Genomic DNA, 20970 nt, shown 5'->3' with positions numbered 1-20970 from the left:
AGCAACTGGGTTGCCATTTGATAGCTATTATATGTGGAAAGTAGACGACGACCGGCACAGTAAAGTGAAGTACCGGTATGCACTATATAAATTGCACATGAGAAGTTGGCAAAAAATGACATAGTAAAGCATGAAACAGCCAGCAAAAGAGGTACAGCATTCAGCTGCCATAAAAAAAATAATGGATACAGCTGTTCAATAGAGGAACATGGGTGGGTACAGGAAACTTACTTATAACGAAACAAGTTAGACTGCTAGCAGTCTAGCACCTATAAGCTTCAAGGTATAAATTTTTCAATGTATATTTAAAAGAATTATAGTTACTTGTACGAATTGTTTCAGGAAGCAAATTCCATAACTTTACTCCAATGAACTTGATTGAGCGTTGGGTTAGTTTGGTAGAAAAACGATTCACAAAATATGAGCAACTGGTCGAGGACCTTGTTCCATATGAGTGAACATCACTCTGCTTCATAAAATAATTAGTGAATGCAGGAGGGAGTTTTTTGTTGTGATGTTGGTGCATTATTTTTAGCACTTCGAATTTATGCATATCCACCATTTTAATTATGCGAATACTGTGGTAAATAGGAGTCAGATGAGTGCGATAACCGACATTGGAGATAGCGCGAATTGCTCGATTCTGCATAATTTCAATATTACGTAATAAATTTTTATCAGCCAACCCCCATGCAACAATGCCATATTGAATGTGTGACTGAAATAAGGAGTGGTAGACCATACGTAATGTTGTGAGTGAAGCAAATCGCCGAAGTCTATATAGTATCCCAACTGACTTGGATAGTTTAACAGCCAGTTTGGATATTTGAATGTCCCATTTCATTTTGTTATCAATATGAATACCCAGATATTTATAAAAATTTACATTTTCAAGTTCTGTGTCATCAATTTGGACTACTAAACCATTTTGTGCTTTACTTTTAGGTGATATTAACATAGTTTTAGATTTATTTATGTTTATTGTTAATTTGTTTGATCGCATCCAGTTTGCTACTTTAGCAATTTCAGTGTTCACCCTTAATTCAAGGGCTGCACAGGATGAGAGGGACGCCGCGGTTCGTTCTGCGACAACTGTGTCGCAGTCAAAGTTGCTTCGAGGTCTCCCTAAAATCGCTTCGCGGACTCCACTTTGAGAACCAAGGTTCTAGGCTGGACGAATAACATGTTCTGATAAAAAAAAAAGCGGCACAGGACATGTGGTTTATTCAAAATAATGGAATGTTCATTCTCAATGGCAAAAATGAAGGGATATAATCAACGCCAATAAGTAGATTTTGTTGTATTTCAGATGTAAGGTGGGTTATCACGGAAAAACTTGTTATGAATTTTATGCTGTGTAACTTTTTTAAAATTTTTGGCGTTTACGCATATCAGCGGATCTCGTGCTCAGCGAACGTCGGCGGATCTCGTGCTTATCGAAAATGGGAAGTTTTTTTTTTATTGCGAACGGTAGACTGCGGCACCTGATCTGGTAATACAGAAGTGACTCGGATCAGTTTGTATTTCAATTCACGTTGAAACTGAATCGTCACGGTACCCCGAATCCCGATACAGGTAGGCCTACTGGTAAGTTATCGCATATTGTTTTCGGGGAATTGGAGATAAATATTTCGTTTCGCCCTCCGTGTCCACATATTATCACATATCATTTTTTGGTCTCCACATATTTGAGCATGACTTTTCATAGCATAACTTATACAAGTGCAAGATGTGACAGACACAAAAGTAATGTTCAGCATTGTTCAGACGTTCATGGATCTCCTATTCAGTGTTACTGATCTCTAGCTCCGCAAGCTTTTCAGTTTTATATTCAGGTTGATAGTGCCAACGAATTTTCTTTTATAATCGATGCACTCGTCCGTTCTCTCTACTTCAATATTTATCGTGCCTGATTCTATGATTGATGAAAACACCGAATACGTAAATTACACCAGCCAAGCGTTGGTTCAAATAACAGTGTAACTTAAATGGATATTATATCAAACCGCCAAAATAGAAATTGGCGATAGTGCTATAAAACCATACTCTACTAGTCTACTATATAGTGTGAATACAAGTTCTGGAATGAGTACTCAGTACTACGACCGTTTCAGGACTGCGGTCGATATTTGCTGAGGCGGTTTTAAAATTTGTAGAAAACTGGAAAACTCGACTCCATGTGAATTGTAAGCGTCAAAAATTCTGAAACAATATATGGAATTAGAACAATTCTCCGGTGGAGAGAGAAGGCGAAAAAGGCACACATGTTGTGACGGCCGAAAATTTTTGACTGGCGGCGTGTGATTGCTAGTCTTGGATTTTTATTTTAAAAGAAATGTGATGGTGGTGAAACAGTGACTGCTGGAACTTGCGATCTAACCAATAATATTTCTCTCTCTTATTGTATCCACCTTTCCCAAAACCTACAAAGGAACTATATCGTGTATATATTGTGAATATTTTTTGCATTTGCATTGTTTTTTTATTTTGCTGGTTGGAAAAAATAAACTTGACTATGACTCAATATACAACAATCACCAACACACCACCGGTAATGAGAGTTGACTGCTATATTTAGACACCGCCTCAGCCTGGCCTCGTCGTTATCAGTGTATACTAATGTAGTAATTGTATACGGTGACCGTACATTTGAACCCATGTACATTTGAACCCATGCGTATATTCACGGGTTCAATCTATATGCGGGTGCTAAAACCCATGGGTTAGGGTTAGTATGGGTTTAACTATCCGTGAAACAAAAAAAATTCCATAGGTGCAATAGCATACAGGTGCAATTGTCATGGGTTCAAATGTACGTGGGTTCAAATGTAATGGAACCATTGTATACAAATTAGTATGATCGCAAATGGATGTATATGAACATTTACTAAACATACTTATATAATTCATATGATATATATATCTTCTACATCAGACGCGAGCTAATTTGCTCAATAAATTTGTAGGCCGGGTGAGCGTAGTATAGTATCTTTGGTGACAGCACATTTGAACCTACGTACATTTGAACCCGTACATCTGAACCCGTAATTTGAACCCAGGACAATTGCACCTGTATACTATTGCACCTATGGACATTTGCACCTACGGACATTTGAACCCATACATTTCCACCCATGGATTTTAGCACCCGCATATAGATTGAACCCGCGGACATTTGAACCCGTGTACGTTTGCACCCGCGTACATTTGAACCCATGTACATTTGCACCCGCGGACATTTGAACTCGTGGACGTTTGCACCCGCGTACATTTGAACCCATGTACATTTGCACCCGCGGACATTTGAACCCATGTACATTTGAACCCACGAACATTTGCACCCGCGGACATTTGAACCCATGTACAATTGCACCCACGGACATTTGAACCCACGAACATTTGAACCCGCGTACATTTGAACCTACATACATTTACACCCGCGTACAATTGTACCCACAGACATTTGCACCCATGAACATCTACACCCATGGGCATTTGCATTTACGGATATATGCGTCTTTACATATACACCCTTATCCTTCCATGCTATATACTATAGTATATAGGATTGGAAGGTACACTTAGGATTTTTTGTCCAAATGCATACGTTGCGAAAACACCATGGAATTCTCGATTATATACTCGAAGGCTTTATTACAACTATTTTCTATATATTTAAATTATATTATATATTTATATTATACACCGTCTGTCATTGTCATCGCAATTGTCGATATCATAAGACTCAATGGACAAAATGTTCCGCTGTAGAATGCGAGCCAAAATTGGGGAGTATGATTTGTGCTTTGAACGGTCGACGACTCTTGAAGAGCGCGAGCAAGGATTTTAATTGATGTGTTAGTTCGATCCCGCGCAAAGTTTTTCCTCGCATCAATGCCCTTTTCCCCTCGCAGACAATTCCAAACTGTTTCTTTAGGACGTTGCAGCTGCGAAGATGACAAGTCCCTTTGCGAAAATAAGTTGGAAACATGGCGCCTACATTTTCCAAGACCACAAGAGGAAACGACTTACTGATTTACAAAGGCCACGAATATTGTAAGCGAAATGATCGGGTTTCAGATGCTACTCATTGGCGCTGCCGTCAGTTTAGGAAATTTCGATGTAAATCGACTGTTGTTACAATCGGTGAAAATGTAATAAAAGAACTAGGATATCACAGTCATTCTGGCGACAGCATTAAGACTGAAGTTGGGATCATCCGTGCAACATTAAAAGAAGCAGCATCAACACCATCAAATACATCGACAAGATATATTTTAGGTGAAGTATTGAATAATAGATCAACAGATGTAGTAATGCGCTTGCCAGGCAAGTCGACTCTGGAGGCCAATATACGCAGAGTAAGGCGACAGAAAAATTGTTCACGTACGAATCCTACAAGTGCAAGCTTTGATATTCCGAGCGAATATTTAGATATCATTTTGCATGACACTGGCTCGGAGGATCGTCATCGGATAATGGCCATTGGAGATCGATCACTACTTGCACATCTAGATAGTGACCCATATCTTGGCGACGGTACATGTAATGTGGTGCCCGATATTTTCTTCCAGTTGTATACAATTCACTGTAAAGTGGGCGCATCCTATCCACCATGCGTATATTTCCTATTACGAGACAAGCGACAAGAAACATACGTTCGGATGTTGGAAGCGTTGAAAATCATTTTCCCAAATGCTAACCCCACCAAAATCATTGTTGATTTTGAAATAGCAGCTATCAATGCATTCCATGCACATTTTCCTCTGGCCGATTTTAAAGAATGTTATTTTCACCTGTCACAAGCTATTTCGAAAAGTTGGTTCTATCGGATTAAAAGAGAAGTTTGAATGTTTACTTTTTTCAATCTGAAAATTAGAAGTGGCAGCTCTGGCTTTTGTTCCCATTAACGAGGTTGCCGAAGTCTTCCCCTTGCTTTGCGACACCTTTGAAGATTTGCCCGAATGCAATCAACTTTTGCAATATTTTGAATCTACCTACATTCGTGGACCTCAAGTGGGTTCACGTCCAAGAGAAACAAGATTTCCCCCTCGATTGTGGAACTATGCCAAAGAGATTGAAATGGCGCCTTCGGCCCCAAGAACAACAAACGCTGTAGAAGGATTTCACAACGCCTTACAAGGAATGTTCCGATGCAAACATCCGAGTATATATATGGGGTTTGCTGAATGGCCTACGAAAAGACATTGCGGTCCACAAACTGACTGCGGCAAATGCTCATGTAGGAGTTACGGCCCACCAAAGATCAAAGTATGTACAACTTGCCGTTAGGTTGACAGTTAAGTTTTTTCATATGGAACTGAAACCGACAAGCTGAGGTATCTCCACTCAATAGCTCAAATGCAGTCTATTTGATTTTGATCGTGATATCGTAAAATTTCGTTTATCGTCATTACTTTGATTTGTTGTTTAACTATTGTATCATAATTGATAAATTCCTATTTTGTAAAACGTCCATAGCTACTCTATCTCAAAATTGATCGCCCATTCGACACAAATTTGTGAGTGATAACTTTATTGAGATATTAAAATAAATGTAATCCGTAACCTATGACGTCATTTGTAAATTGCAATATCTTATTTAACAGACCCTATATGCTGAATATGTTCGATTCACTCTAAATAGTGTAAACAGCAAAAAACATTTTTGGCCACGATAATGATTTTAAAACTTCTTCACTTTCGAATATTCAACATATTTACATGACTTACGATTTCTATGTATAGTTTTGTTCTGACATTCTAATGAAACAATACTTCAATAAAACTGGCATTTGGCTATGAACATGTTGTTACAAAAATGGCATAGTTTCATTATCTTAATTTCATATTTTCTCAGAAACGAAGAATCTGTGAGTTTATTTATTTATATACAGACAATAGTATTCAATTTATAGATTGATTTTAGGAAAAATGTCAAAACCTGATTTGAGACAACACTCATTATCAACAGTAAAGCGTGGTCGTGTATGCATACATATAACAATTTTGTAAACATGCTAGCAAGAAAACATGAAGTGGCCACAGAGCTCCCAAATCTCATGCTGGGCGGGATATCATAGTAGGCGTTTTCGGTGCAATAATTTCAGAACAAATTTATAGGAGTTGACCACTAAAAATATTACTGTAAAGCTAGTTTTAGTAAGACCCTCATTTAAGACTTCATTGGTCTGTGAGATATTTGTTCCGTATTAGCCCTGGTTTCAGGTATTTCAACGAAATACCGCTTTCTAGGTCATCGTCTGTTTTGGAGATCGCGGCTAACGAATGAAATAAGGTTTTACAAATGTCAATGTAAAAAAACAGCAAAAGAAAAAAGACTTTGGCAGAACAATGTTGTTTATATCGTTAAGAGACGTTTATCTCTCGGACTACAATGACACTCAAAAATGCTTGCTTCGTAGAAGCGGATAAATGCATATACACCAAAACTAACTACAAGTGAAACAGTGTTGAAATTTAGAATATTGAGCTTGCGCCTGTAACATGAAAATTATTTGCGACTGGAAATTGCCGTTGGGGCAAACATTTTTTGTGAAAATGTACGTGGGTTCAAATGTACGCGGGTTCAAATTAAGCGAGTTCAAATATAATATACGTTGGTTCAAATATACGCGGGTTCAAATGTCCGTGGGTTCAAATGTACGCGGGTTCAAATATACGTGGGTTCAAATGTCTGTGGGTGGAAATATACATGGGTTCAAATGTCCGCGGGTGCAAATGTTCGTGGGTTCAAATGTCCGCGGGTGCAAGTGTACATGGGTTCAAATGTACGCGGGTGCAAACGTACACGTGTTCAAATGTCCGCGGGTGCAAATGTACATGGGTTCAAATGTACGCGGGTGCAAACGTACACGGGTTCAAATGTCCGCGGGTTCAATCTATATGCGGGTGAAATTTAAAATATTGAGCTTGCGCCTGTAACATGAAAATTATTTGCGACTGGAAATTGCCGTTGGGGCAAACATTTTTTGTGAAAATGTACGTGGGTTCAAATGTACGCGGGTTCAAAGATAATGGAACCAGTATCTTTCATTTATTCGTCTAAAAATACACGAGTGTGTCGAAACTACAAAAACAACAAATATGCAAGCAAATCACTTTATTTAGCAATTTATTGATTAAATCTTCAAAATTCGATTTATGCATAACTGAAACAAATGTACGATCAACGCACAATTGCTTTGAATATGCACACGGACGTTTTTGTTGAAATTTATCGTTATTACTGGAACTCTGAATAGTAGTCACATAAAAAGTCGCCGTACTATAGTAAAGTTTACATATATATATATACAAATAAATGTCGTTAAAACTTTATTAAGTTTATTACCTCGAGAAACAGCAGTGATATATATGTACCAATGTTTAGTTGTGTATATACAATAAATTCTCATAGCCAAAATACCATGAATATCTTTTTCAAATTCACTTCGCATAACCTCCGCTAAACAATATATATACAACATATCAAAGCTGTGAATACACGAAAACATTTGAACTCAGATGCCAAGTTAAGTCTTTGAATTAAAGTCAAGTTGCAAATTTTTGTTATATGTGATACAAAGCCCATTCAAGTGTATAACCAATGACAGTAAACAATACTATTTTAATTTGTAGTTGAGTACACAATGTTAATAAAAATATATACAAAATTAGAATGTGTCAAAAATGTGGATCGATGAAAAGGAAGCACGGTACCAGCCCAGTACTAACTTATCAAAATTGGATGCAGGACAATATCGATATCATTGATAAATTCAAGATTGTAGTAAAATTATACTCATTTGAAAATTGATGACTCTCTAAATGATTTAAGATTTAGTGCGTACCATGGGATTCATTTTATTTTGAATAAACACTGAACTAAAAATGTTGAACATACAAATAAGTGTAACGTTTTTCATACTGACGTCTCGGCTGTTCGACGAGGTTTTGATGAATCTATTTCCCTCGACAAGTCGTACACGACTTTGTGGGCCTGCGGTTTTGGCATGCTTTACAGCAAGCTTTTCGGTAATACCAATGTGAACAGAGGCGAACTTGTACAACAAGTGCGCAGTTCACTGGTCCATTCGTGCATTCAGCTATAAAATATGATCAGCAATGAGAATAGTGAAATACGATATAGTGAGAATTGTTAAATCATAGTCTCCATATTCCAGACAAAATCCGGCGTTTTATCTGGATTGACTATGATCTTACAAAAACTTACTAATATATATAACTGTTTTTTGATTATAATAGTTTTGTTTATGATTCGAATACTACCTTTTTCAAGAAACCCTGTGGCAGTTACTATGTAGGATCAAGGGAAGGAAAGGACTTGCATTTCAGTACACAAAATCCTGGTTCCTTTTGATTGAACATTTGCTATTGCCTCAGATCACTTCTCATTGCTAAGTTTATTGAGGGTTGAGGGTAATCAGTGAATCCATGACTTCTAGAACTTGTAAAACCGCGAATTCCCTCCCCATAATTCGATAAAAACTTGATCATTTTCAATAACTTAAACTTCTAGAACTGGAAATTATCAATCAAAACTTGTACATATTCCAAGTTTAAAAATACATGAGTTAAAGTTAAACAGTAAGAAACTTCACATACCTTGAGGACGCGGTGCTGGACATGGAGACATTCCACATGCTTCTTGTTGAGGGGGTTTCTGTGTTTGGTCACATCCAGTTGCTGGTGCACTTTTCAAGTAGCATTTTACTTCTCTCACTCGATTACCATCGCCACATGTTACAGAGCACTAAAATGCAGGAAATTTTATTATTGTAATATATATATATTGTTCAAGTACCACTGTTACTGACTGTTCATGGTAGCTGTGCTTCTACTTGATTTGAGAAATGTTGAGCCAATTTAGTTATATTTCATCGTCACCTTCGACCAAGAAGTTGTGAACCAAACTGGGTCGCAATCGGGCTTTTGACAAGATTCCTCTACTGGAGGCTTCGTTGTTGCAATACATGGAGTATCATCCTCATAGTTGTGTACTTCACCGTTAACAATCCCGGAACACATTACTTTCCTGTGTCTGACTCCAGATCCACATTCGACCGAGCACTGCATAAATATATGATAAAAAGTTATTTACAAAAGTTCAGTATTCTTTATAAGGTATATTCGCGCAAAGTTCTAAGATTTATCTAAGATCTAAGATTTTTAACCTCTTCCCAGTCTTGAGTGATCCACTCGGGGCGGCAGTTCACATCTCCGCATGGATGGGATGTTGGTGGTTTTGTATTGAGGTCACATTGATCCTCCGGGTGTCCACGTCCAGCACCATCGGTGCAAATCACTTTTCTTGTTTTACGCCCACCACCACATACACCTGAACACTACAAAACATATTCAAATAATTTAGTTTTTTTGTAATTGTAAATAAATGCCAATCAGATTCTTACTGGTCCCCAATCGGTTGTGGTCCAGTGGAGTAGACATCGTGGTCCCATGCACTGTTCTTGTGAGTTTGGTTTGGGTGCTGACGAGCAAAACCGATCTTGACCCGCTGAACAACGTATCGTGCGCCACTTCACTCCCACCATACCGCAAGGTGCTGGGCACTGTGAAGAAGAAATAAGTTTTAAGATTTGTGTTTGAGATTCTCGTCGCTTGAAAATTATTAAAATCGCAATTAGACTGTACAGTTGAGTAAGGAAGTACAAAAATAGAACGAACATAAACAGGATAATTTATTTACCGGCGACCAATCACTGGTTTCCCATAACGGGCCACACTGATCTAAGACTTTGCAAGGCTTCGTTTCCACTGGTTTTTCTCCGGCTACATCTTTACATATTTCTGTATATAGCGTGCTATCAAATCCAGAACCGATCATCTGCCAACATCTCACTGTTCTCATCTGAACTCCAGTTCCACAACTTAGAGAACATTCTGACCAAGGCGTCGCCTCCCATCTTGGATCACATGGTTCTTTGAAGACGAAAAGTAAGTTAGTCAGATAAGGAAATACAAAAGGCAAGACCACACGGTTGTAGATTACAAAATTTTTGTATCTAACATAAACTCACTTCCAATGCATTCTTTTTTTACTGGTTCCGGTCTGGTTGTTGGATCGCAGTAGGAGTCATCAACAGTTAAATGATCTCTCATTCTTTCACAAACTGCATAAGACTGTTGAAGTCCGCTTCTGCAGGTGCTGCTACATGGTGCAAAACCATTTGTCCTCCAACCGAATTCGGTCGAAACTCGTGAACCGAATCTTGTACTGCTGCAATACATATTTTTCATGATTTCTGTTTCATTTATACATATTTTATTTGAATAGTAAAATTCCAAAATATATTGTTGGCATTTGTAGTATTTCAGACATCGATGGAGCAGAGACACACTTACATGTAACACCGACTCCTGACTTAGAATCGAAAAAAATGATTTCGACTTCGGCCCCCGATTCCAGATGGAGAACTCCGATGGAAATCAAATTTTGATAATAAAATCTCGAATTCAGAATTTCGACTCTGTGTGGTTTGAAAATACCACGCAGGTACCGACCGAAATCATGCCAAACTCCACAGTTCATTAAACATCATTTTTGGACCCCTGAAAAAGTTTTTTTCAAACTGAAACAGAATTTAAAAACTACCTGTGTCGACTTCCATATCTAACAGGTATAGGTATATTTGCTTCGGGAATTATTTTATAATCTTGATTATAATATTCATCATCCTCGTCATCTCCATCGTCTTCACCACCGGGAACATCCTCATCCCCTTCTTCATCTTCTCCTTCGTCAACTATTGTTTCATTGTCTGGAAGTTTTTTTTACATTTCAACAAAAGATTATATTTACATCAATAAGGGTGAACGGTGATGTTGTTTATTGCAAAAATTTTATTCGACTTGCGAATAGACTCGAAAAGCTGCCCAAACGCGTCTCGTGCTATTTATCTCTCTCGTTTTGATGACGAGCTTCATCCATTGATATGTTCAAAGAAGTAGGATATAGGGCAGGGATGGCGAACTTTTTTCAATGAATGGGTCAAAAATTATATTTTTATCGTCGAACAGAAGAGAATGGGTCACAGATATTTAATCTATTAATCGTTTTTATCTATAAGAAACTTCTGAAACAAATCTTATAAGCTTCTGTTGGTGTTAATGTAGTTTAGGGCTCACTTATGCAGCACTTCCATCAGGGACTTTTCATGGCACTTGATTTTATGAAATTAGAGTACGAAACCACGCATATGAATTACCAAAAACGTTTAGGATTATGCGGCAAACTATTTTACGGTTCCAAATGGTTCGGAGGGAATTCCACTCTGATAGTGTATTTTTCGGCCAGCTTTTAACCACATCAAGGCACTTTTACACTGTCCCATTATTATTTCAGATTTATAGGTTTTTATTTGAAGTATGAAAGATTTTGTTTTTTCAACGGCATTGTAGGCGAAAATCCAATAAAATGCAAAGTAGCATCTCGTTCTCGTATAATCCTTAAAACAGTCTGCAGTTACACTTCCGAAAGAGACAAGACGTTGCGAGAAATGAACAGATCAATTACATTGTTATGTCATAAACGATGTCAGAGCCAATGGCTGAATAACGGTACACAGCGGCGCAGACATAGTTTATTACCTATCGATCTCGATCGGTAAGTATGTTGATAAGTATTTGTGTGTTTGTCTGTTAGACACTTTCGTATGTTACGCAATATCTGACGAAAGCGAGATTGAATCTGCATTTTGTATGTGCATTAATCATATCTCGGGCCAGAAGCCTATCGTTTTCGGATAAATTATGTCGTATAACTAGCGAGTTATTAATTAATTAGTGATGCGGAAGATCGATAAGTCGGCGGTCTCTGATCGCTATCTCGTTTAGGTATTGTTAGTTTAATTTAAGGCCGGTTTTATCAATTTTTATCACTGATATGTTAGCATTTATTTTTAAATGGCCTTGGGCCTTGGCGGTTCACGAATAACGCGCGGTGGGTCCCCGCGGGTCATTGGTTCGCCATCCCTGGTATAGGGGATATGGAGTTTTTTGCAAGGGCCGCATTTAGAAATCTATTTTTAAAGGGACCCTTTCTTCTACTTTTCCCATTCGCTCTGATAGTATCAAATATAATATATATTGTTGAACCAGAGTTTAAAAAAAATTATTAATATTATTTTAACAATTCATAGTTAAGATATTTTAAATAAAGTCTAAAAATAAATCTAAATTTTGTGAGTAGTTGAACTTGCCCAATAGTGCAATATTCTGTACGATGACCAGTCCAGTATATTAGAAAAAAAGTTTTGAAATAGAGACTTAGAATTGAAAAAAAAGGCATTTGAATATCTCATTTACCTGTGGGTAGCTGTCGTATAACTGTGTAAACACGCGATATAGTTTCAGACTCATTTTTGTTCTCTAATCTCACAATTTTGTTCGGTAAAATGTTTAAACTTGGGTCTGCGTCATAGAGTGCATCTTCCATCTCAGCTACAAAAATGAAACACGTTTTAGTTATTGACAAATTTTGCCAACCAAGCCTATTCATTGTTTACTTACACAACTTGAATCGTGGTTTTGTGAATATGAGGTTATTTTCGCCATAGTCATTTTGTGAATCACTGCTGTTGTGTTGTCTTTCTGTATTCTCTCCCCTATAAAATGCAAATGTTAAGATTATGATCAATATAACGCAGCGAGTGATCAAAGCTTTTACCGCTGTAACAAGTTCTGAAAGGGTTTGCGCTTCCGCTTCTTAGTACCATTAACATTGCATTCCGGACAAGGCTTGTTTACAGTAAACAATGTTTTACGAAGTTTTAGTCTGTTAAGTACCGGTAGATCATTACGATATTCTCGATTTAACGCATATGTGTTTATTACGTGATGACTAAGGCATGTACTGAGACAAAAGTAGTTTGCGTGAGTTTTTAAATTAAAGTCAGTCACAACAACATCGAAACTTTGTACTATTTCGTAAAACTATTGTTGTATATTAATATGTTTACCCATTTACATGACTGACATCGAGTTCTCTAATGAGAAGAAAACCTTCTCCGTCATCTTCTGCCACAGGATGTTGAATCTCTTCTTCCTCAACAAATTCATAATCAGTTATTTTGGATACCTTTCCTATCCCTTCTTCCCTGGGTCGTGGAGGAAGTAGAACAACTGCAAAAAAATGAACGTTTCTGCACAAAGTTGTAAAAGAAATGACGAAAGCAATTGGTGAACGGCCTTAAATACGACAGTAGTTAGGCCTACTTATGTGGTAAGTTCTGAAAAATATCGAAAAAGACTCACTTTGGGGACTTGTGGAAATTTGTAATGGTGGCTTGGTAATGGGGGGCATTATAGTTGGTGTTTGGGAAGTTGAGCTTGGTGTTGGTTCAGTTGGGGGATTCTCAGGATCAACATTGCTTCCATCTTGTTCCATCGATGTCGTCACATCATCTCCTGTTTCAAAAATCGGCGTTTTGAACTCGTAGTGTAGAAATGTGTTTCCTGGCACTGTGGCGTGTAACTGAAAAATATTAGTTGCGAGATATACGTTTTTGTCCCATGGACAACTACAAAATCAACTTAAATCTCTCTTAGAGTTGACACCTGGAATGAACTAACTGAAATGCTAGATTTAGCAATTTCATTCCGGAAATTAATCACAAACATTTGTATATTTATTTTATCTTACATAAACCATGATATCACGCTCCAATGGTCCCGTGCTTAAGAGATATTCAAATCCAGCAGATGATGTCCGCGATGTCGGCTTTCTGTAACGAAATTCTGCTCCTGCCATCACAAGATTACTTGGCCATCCTTCCGTTCCTAGACCGGAATCGGATTTGCCTCCGCCATTAAGAAGAATCGTACCGTTCATGTCTCTAACAACTGGAATGTATATATAAAAAGTAGGAATATGACAAGTTATGGTGCTTCAAATATAGGAAAAAAACAATCTGTGACTCATAATTTTCCACTATATAGACATTGAACATCTTTTGAGACACCAAATATACTATTTATATAAGTGAGAATATTTTGATCCAATTTATCTACCAGCACTACTTGGTTGTTGATAAGTATACATATATACATGGAATAATTCATAGAATTATTCACTAATATCGTGTTTGTGGAAATTCGTGGTATCGATACCTATCAAAAATTATGATATTTCCTTGTATCCATAATTCAAATATAAGCATGAATTTTAGCATTTGTCCCCCGCTATAAAGATAAAACAAGAGAAGAAAAAAAAAGATTCAAGTTACAAACGACACCACAAATTTACCCAGACTCGCTGCTGTTTTTCTTCGTTCGTTTATCAGGATATCGTAAGCTCCCCGTGGCACGCGAACAACTTCATATTCTCCTGTTTACGTAAGGCATCAATCAAATTCTTATCTTCAAGACAGTTTTTTTGACACATACATAATCATTTTAGGGCATGAGCGGATAGAAAGGAGTTTTTCGTCCAATTTTACTTGTCGATATTTTGTTTTCCATCATATGTATGTGACAAAGGAAGTTTTTCAAAAAAACTTTTGACCTCAGTTACTCAGAGTGTTTCCAAAAAATAATTCTGTTTGCACCTGGATCGGTCAAATGTTATCTTTAGGAAAAAGTAATGAATCTCACGATTTTTGCTTTTTGACTGTTCTTTGTTCGTAAAACAATAAAATTAATTATATGGTGCGACCTCCAGACGACCTTCGGATTTTAAGACAGTTTCGTTGAGTTGTAAACTGTGCCACCCACGTAGAAAACGACAAGCCTAAATGGTTTACATGATAAATATGCTAATCTGTCGTTAATCTATAATACGAACCTGATGTTGGTAAATTTTTTGCAAATAATCTATCATGGATCACACACGATGATGTTTCGTTTCCTTCACACTTCCCACATTTATTTTTGAGTTTTTCCGAATTAATTTTTCCATCACAGCCGATAAGCTGGAGGAAAAATTTAGAATTTATTTTTTAGTATTAGCTTTGCAAGAGTATTGCGCATTGCACGGAAGATGGAATAAAGTCATGTCCTTTTACTGTTGTTTTTTTATCGTCGCGATTTATGAATATAAATTCAAAAAAATGATAAACATCAATAAAGAAGTAAACAATTGATAACAATGGACAATTGTTTTCAATTCTCATCTTTTCCGGAGTGGCATCAACAGGCCACCGTAATACGCCCTTCTTCAGTTCAATATCATGGACGCTTGTGGCTGGATTTGCCATGCTAGCTAAAAGTCCATTCATTTACATCAAAAAAGAAAACAATGAGTTTCTATAACAAGCTTCTGGAGCACAAAAAACACCGACAGAATATTTTTCGTTTTATATATTTTATTATGTGTTTTTGAATTTATTAAACCGCTTTTTCTATGCTGTGCAATCCCGCGTGGTGTTGCTCAATTCATTAAGGGTCTAAAATTAACATCCTATTTATATAAAATCATTCAGTTACAACACCTCCACTTGTGCAGTTTTAGGTTTTTATTTTGATTTAGTGATATGTATATATTAAAAAGATTCATACCTGACATTTTCCTTCAACGCAACGACCGTCATTCCATCCTCTACGACATTCAGTTCCGTCCATTGCCACAGTATTCAGCTGAATCTCGTTCACGTTCGACACGCAAACCAACTGACATGGTTCGTTTGAAACGATTTCTTCAACTGTTTCGAAGTAACAAAAAAGAGTAGTTCATATTTGTAAAAGGTATTAATAAATTATATGTACAGATTGAAATGGGCAATCACTTGATTCGAGCAGCATTTGTTGAATTGTTGTAAATCGAAAAATAAAGAAACTGAATCCACACGCTTCTGTTGTTTTTTCAACAATATTACTGTGTAACTGATTTTTGATATTAGCGTAGAAATCATGTCGCACATAAGATCAACAAAACATGTGTAGCGGTCAAATGCCGTTTAGGTTTAAATAAAAATAGCATAACCTCTTTCTACGAAATAGCAAGTATATTAATAAGCTGTCGAAAGAGATTATGCGATCCCCGTTTATCTTTATTATACTATCTCGTTCAAGTATCCTTGTGCATGGGCATACGCAATGATGTAGGGAGTAAACAAGGAGAAAGGACTTGCAGTGTAATACAAACTATCACTTGAAGACGTAACTATTTTACCTGGATGACCGTAAGGTTTCCATGTATAGAATTTTCCTCTAATTTTCTTTGCGGCATATTGGGAACATTGTAACTTTCTAAACGTTGGATTTTGTGTCGGACATGGAGCAGAATTGCATATTCTGTATTTCTTCGTTGGACCTTCGCATATCGCTTTGCCGTTGTGATGCGTTGCAGCGTTCCTGAAAAGATAAATTTACATCTTAATAGATGGAGGTATACACTTTTAAGAGATTTTTTTTAACGAATTTTCAAGAATAATATTATACAGCGGGTTCGCTCCAAAATTAAAAAATAAATGAAAACCGATTCCCATAGTTTGAAACCTACGAACTAAACACAGTACATTAAATCCTGACTTTCAGAAAATTGTATTTTACCGAATCAATGATTTATATGTACACATTTCGGGTTCGTTGTATACTACATTAAAATGTACACCAATTTGTGTATTCAAAAATAAAAATTTCATTGTGCACACTTTACAACAGCTCGACATGATGGAATAGTATAAGACTAAATATAATAGACGTAACATGTTTCCCGTGCTACTCAAAAACATTTTACCGTGATTACATCACAGAAGCGTGCCACTCACATTCTCGCGGATCAGGTAACGTTGGAATCTGTTTAGTCACAGGTGACTGAAGGTGCTGAGTGTCTGGATAACTCACGAATGGTTATTCTATGCAGGGATTAACGCTAGAAACGCGTGTCTTGCTTTTAATGAGATATTTGTTGTTGTTGTTCAAGTGTTCGTGACTGAATTACTCGAATGCTCAGACAAAATGTCGTTCTTCTTGACATTTTTCGAATGACGCAATGCCAGAACAAACTTATCAACTAGGCAAATCAATCATTCAAGTCAATTTTGTTGATAGACTCGGAGATAACTTTAAATGTGGGATAATTTCGTATTTTCGTAGAAAAATATTATGGTTTACGATATGAATCTTTAACCAGGATCAATGATTGACAATTCGCACGGTACTTTGTGGGGTTTAAATGTAAAATAAGATTCATTTCCTGTGTTTGCCTGCTGCTGAATTGTACTTCGTATGAATAAAACATATTAATACAAATGATGTACATTAAGCGTCGACAATGTCTGGGAAGTATCATTTTTTAAAATAGAAATATGCTAAACCTAAATTCCCGTATTTTTAACAAAAATTTTAAGTTCTCGTTTGTGATTCTTGTATGATTATTTTTAATTTCTACCTGGATCCCAGGCAATGTCTTTCTTGAAACTGAACGCCACATCCGCATGTGCGTCCGCAAGCGCTCCAGGTGCTCCATTGCCCCCACCAAGGTTTTTGAGTTTGGCGTTCAAGTTGCTTTCGTAGGTGAGTGAGACGAAGTTGATGTAACCTCATAGCATATTTTCGCCCTTCCTCTGCCGAGTACTGTTGCACAGCAGTGTAAACTGCTTTTGCTCGAGAACCACTTGATGACTGATAAAGAGATTTTAAGCATGATAATAAGACTATTTGTCTGCTACAAATTTCGCATGAGACGTGATGTCTATATTCTATAGGGGTCGAAACCATAAATTAACGATTCGTCATGCCGAAACAATGTAACAGAAATTTTTATCTCACAGTGCCTGCTATAACGTCACTGAAGTGAAAGAGTTTGTTATGAACTCATCATGTAAATCTTGAATACAAAGTTACGGACACTCCATGCCACGAAACAACTTATGGAATTAAACTGAAAAATGACAACGTCATTCTTGCAGATTCGTACGGATTCAAATAAATTGCTTATGAACTCGGGTTCTTCGAATCACCATCCTTGTGAAATTGGTTTAAATACTTTCACCGTTATAAAGCACAGTAGTATTAAATAATATCTCACCAAAACCCGTCTCCCATGGTTATTAAATCTAAATGACGATGTTTGACGATAGGATGAAGATGATGACGCGGTATATGTCGAACGCTTTTTGTTATTTCGTTTGACATGTTCAGCATTCCGCCTCGAAACTGTCGACTGTAGAGAATGAATGAAATTTCAGAACTGAAGCCAATCACCTTAACAAAATCCTATCATAGACTATGAGTCCCTTTAACCCAAACGTCACAAAACGAAACAAAAAGCAGCTGATATGAACCGAAATTGTATTATTTTGCTCTTCTTCATTTATATAATTTGGTAAATGATCCAGTTTATCTGGCTGAATTTTTGATCGCTACTAACATTTTATAATTTTTCCACTTGCAAATTTAAAAGGCAAGAAGCTTTTCATGGAATTGTTTTTGAAACTTGTGCAGTATGACGATAACTAGGTCGATTTCAAAAAATTCATTTTAGCATCAAATTACTTGCCCGCATCAATGAGAAATTCACAGAGGAATATTGAGTTACAGTTTGTTTGTTAAACACCTTAGTAACATAATATGTGTTTTTAAACGAATTCGATTTTCTAACCAAGTTTGGTAATTCTCGATACATTATCAGTTCTTTTTGCGTAAGTAAGAAACATAACCTTTTTATTTATGCGCAATGCGGCCATTGAAACGTAATGAACAAAACTTGGAGGCAAACATACTTTTCATACTGTCATATTATAGACATAATCAGCATTTCTTAGTCGAATAAAATTATTGGACGTATATTAGGGACGCCTCTAATACATGCAAAAATGTATAATATGTGTAGCTTTTGTGACATAATCTGAAGTCGTTTAATTTTGTTTTTTTCGTTCGAATTTTCACGCCTAGCAACGTCCCTCCCCTAGCATGAATTGAAAGTATTTTCATAGTCGTTTAGACTTTTAGTTTAAATAGTTCTGGACGATTAGTCCATTGTTTAACCATGAGATGTGCGGCGGAATTGGTTAGATTCCAAAACAACCTTAAAAAAAACGTGTTTTCAAGCCTCGTTCTTATTACATATCCATTTCTTAGTGTAAAGCAAAAGTGGGAAACCTTAAAAACAAATAACATATTCTTATACTAAAACTACTTAAAATATATACCATGCAGTCGCCTCTCCGTTCACAGCTCAAATCTATTCGGATTAAAAGTCTCTAGCTCAATTGCAGGCATACTGACCGTTAAAATGAAAAAGACATTCTTAGAAATATTTATAATAAAACTTCTACTCACCCTGCGATGATTCGATATTGCTTGAACAAAGCGATTATACCTCGCTAATGCATCTGAATTGTCGTGACCACACGATTTTCCGGAACATTTCGCACTCACGTAACAAACAGTTAAGGTTATTACGACAAGAAATATAAGTAAATTTAAACCTATCTTGTCTTTGAAAAGTGTGGATTTAACTGTCATGATTTCATAGCTGAAGAAAAATATATTTGAAGAAATGTAATTTTAAATAACCTTGAAAAAATAAAACTAGCATTTACCTTTCCTAGTAGAATATTCGTCCTTTCTGGATAGCGTAAAAACAGCATGTGAAAGTTTTTTTTATCGAACAACAATTTGTTTTTTTTTCATCTATGAGATACGCTTGAATAAGCTGGAACGCTATCTCGCACTATAGGATTTGCTGGAAACGACCACCGGATTAATTAATTTAAGCAGTTTAGCAAATCCTTTACATTGAGTGTTAATCCTAATCTTTATATTGCTATTTGACAAAGCATCTATTCTAACACACCACGACTAAATATAATCTTTAGATCGCACATTTTGTTCCCAAAACCGACAAAGGACCTACTATACTTTATTGTCTCCACCTGCCAATAGAATGTATGAAGTAATACGATAAAAGTGACTTGCTCTAAAAATACATATAAATTAGTATCTTATCTAATAAATACAAGTTTTTGCATTTTTTCACAGCTTTGTCAGTTACGACATTGTTGTCTCGTAGAGTTTCAAATATCAATCGAGAGTTTTTGTTCAGTAACTCAAAATTTCGCCGACAACGCGTGAAATTACGTCATTGGAGGCTATATTGCCTATGTCATGAAATCACAATTTGAAACAATAACAATAAACAATCTAACAGCAGATATGGTAACAATTTTGATTTAGCTGTTCCGTAAGGCGAATTTATATATAAACAGGCTAAACGGAATATATGCACGTTTGCTGAGAAGTTAATTAAAGCAATATTATAGCTGACTTCAGTAATTCGTACGTTATCAATAAAACTGATTAAATAAATTTATTTGTTGGCTATTTGGAATAAAATTGCATAGTCTTGATATGAAGACGAATAATTTACGGTTACTTCTCACTTAATAACATGTTTAAATTTCGTTTTTCATGTATCATCAGGGAAATCGTCTAGACTAAACCTTTAAGGTGTTTGTGTCGAGAAAATTGATATTGAATCGGATTTAGAAGTCGGGGCGAATTTTTCTGGAGTAAATCAGATCAGAGTTATGTGTCCTTAAACTATCGAGTCATCAATTTTTGTGTAGTGACAAATATTTTTTTACCAATTCAATAGTCAATTTCTTTATTGGACACAAAGTGTACATATGAGTCGTTTTTTTGTTTGATTGTATATTACGTGTGGGTCTACTTCCATATATTATAACAAAACATGGCCATCCCAGACCGGCAATTGCACATGCTGATAGATTTGGGTAGAGCTGGTGCCTTACAGAATTATCCAACTCACCAATCAAATATTTTGAATCAAACGCCCAATGCATTAGGTGAAAGAAACGCTTTTCTTGAAATTAGGTTGTGTAATGTGTAAGGTTCTTTCCATTAGAGATTTGTATTAGAGCCAGTATATTAAAATATGCTGTTAGTAACTTATCCAACATTTATCATCTTTTTAATTTGATGGCAGTCAAACCCGATGCTGATTAAAAAAAAAAATTTGTGCCA

The 20970-nt window shown here is 36.4% G+C and overlaps 1 protein-coding gene across 1 annotated transcript; it reads right to left on the bottom strand.

The window, feature by feature from the left end:
• Positions 1–7108: 7108 nt before the first annotated feature.
• LOC120344175 (ADAMTS-like protein 2) lies at positions 7109–19463 on the bottom strand. Its single transcript, XM_039413284.2, has 20 exons — positions 19264–19463; positions 18011–18145; positions 17372–17604; positions 16151–16332; positions 15538–15680; positions 14825–14951; positions 14288–14368; positions 13685–13884; positions 13297–13516; positions 13002–13164; positions 12553–12647; positions 12349–12483; positions 10637–10802; positions 10062–10261; positions 9731–9963; positions 9435–9593; positions 9198–9368; positions 8911–9093; positions 8629–8776; positions 7109–8108 (listed from the first exon to the last, which is right to left on the bottom strand). Exons 1-20 carry the CDS (start codon positions 19447–19449, stop codon positions 7966–7968), a joined length of 3303 nt encoding a protein of 1100 aa, XP_039269218.2. The 5' UTR covers positions 19450–19463; the 3' UTR covers positions 7109–7965.
• Between the last annotated feature and the right edge of the window lie 1507 nt (positions 19464–20970).

The sequence above is a fragment of the Styela clava genome, chromosome 5 (genome assembly GCF_964204865.1).
Source record: "Styela clava chromosome 5, kaStyClav1.hap1.2, whole genome shotgun sequence".
Classification (NCBI taxonomy): Eukaryota; Metazoa; Chordata; class Ascidiacea; order Stolidobranchia; family Styelidae; genus Styela; species Styela clava.
The sequence above is the reverse complement of the archived record's forward strand: the minus strand, read 5'-3'. Positions and strand labels throughout refer to the sequence as shown.

Bases quoted from the DNA above. Each gene is read 5' to 3' on its own strand.
- LOC120344175 (XM_039413284.2), bottom strand. From the start codon at position 19,449: ATGACAGTTAAATCCACACTTTTCAAAGACAAGATAGGTTTAAATTTA. The intron at 13,885-14,287 runs GTAAATTTGTGG...TATACATTCCAG, and splicing joins AAAAACAGCAGCGAGTCTGG to TTGTTAGAGACATGAACGGT. The intron at 9,964-10,061 runs GTGAGTTTATGT...TCGTCTTCAAAG, and splicing joins AAAAAAAGAATGCATTGGAA to AACCATGTGATCCAAGATGG.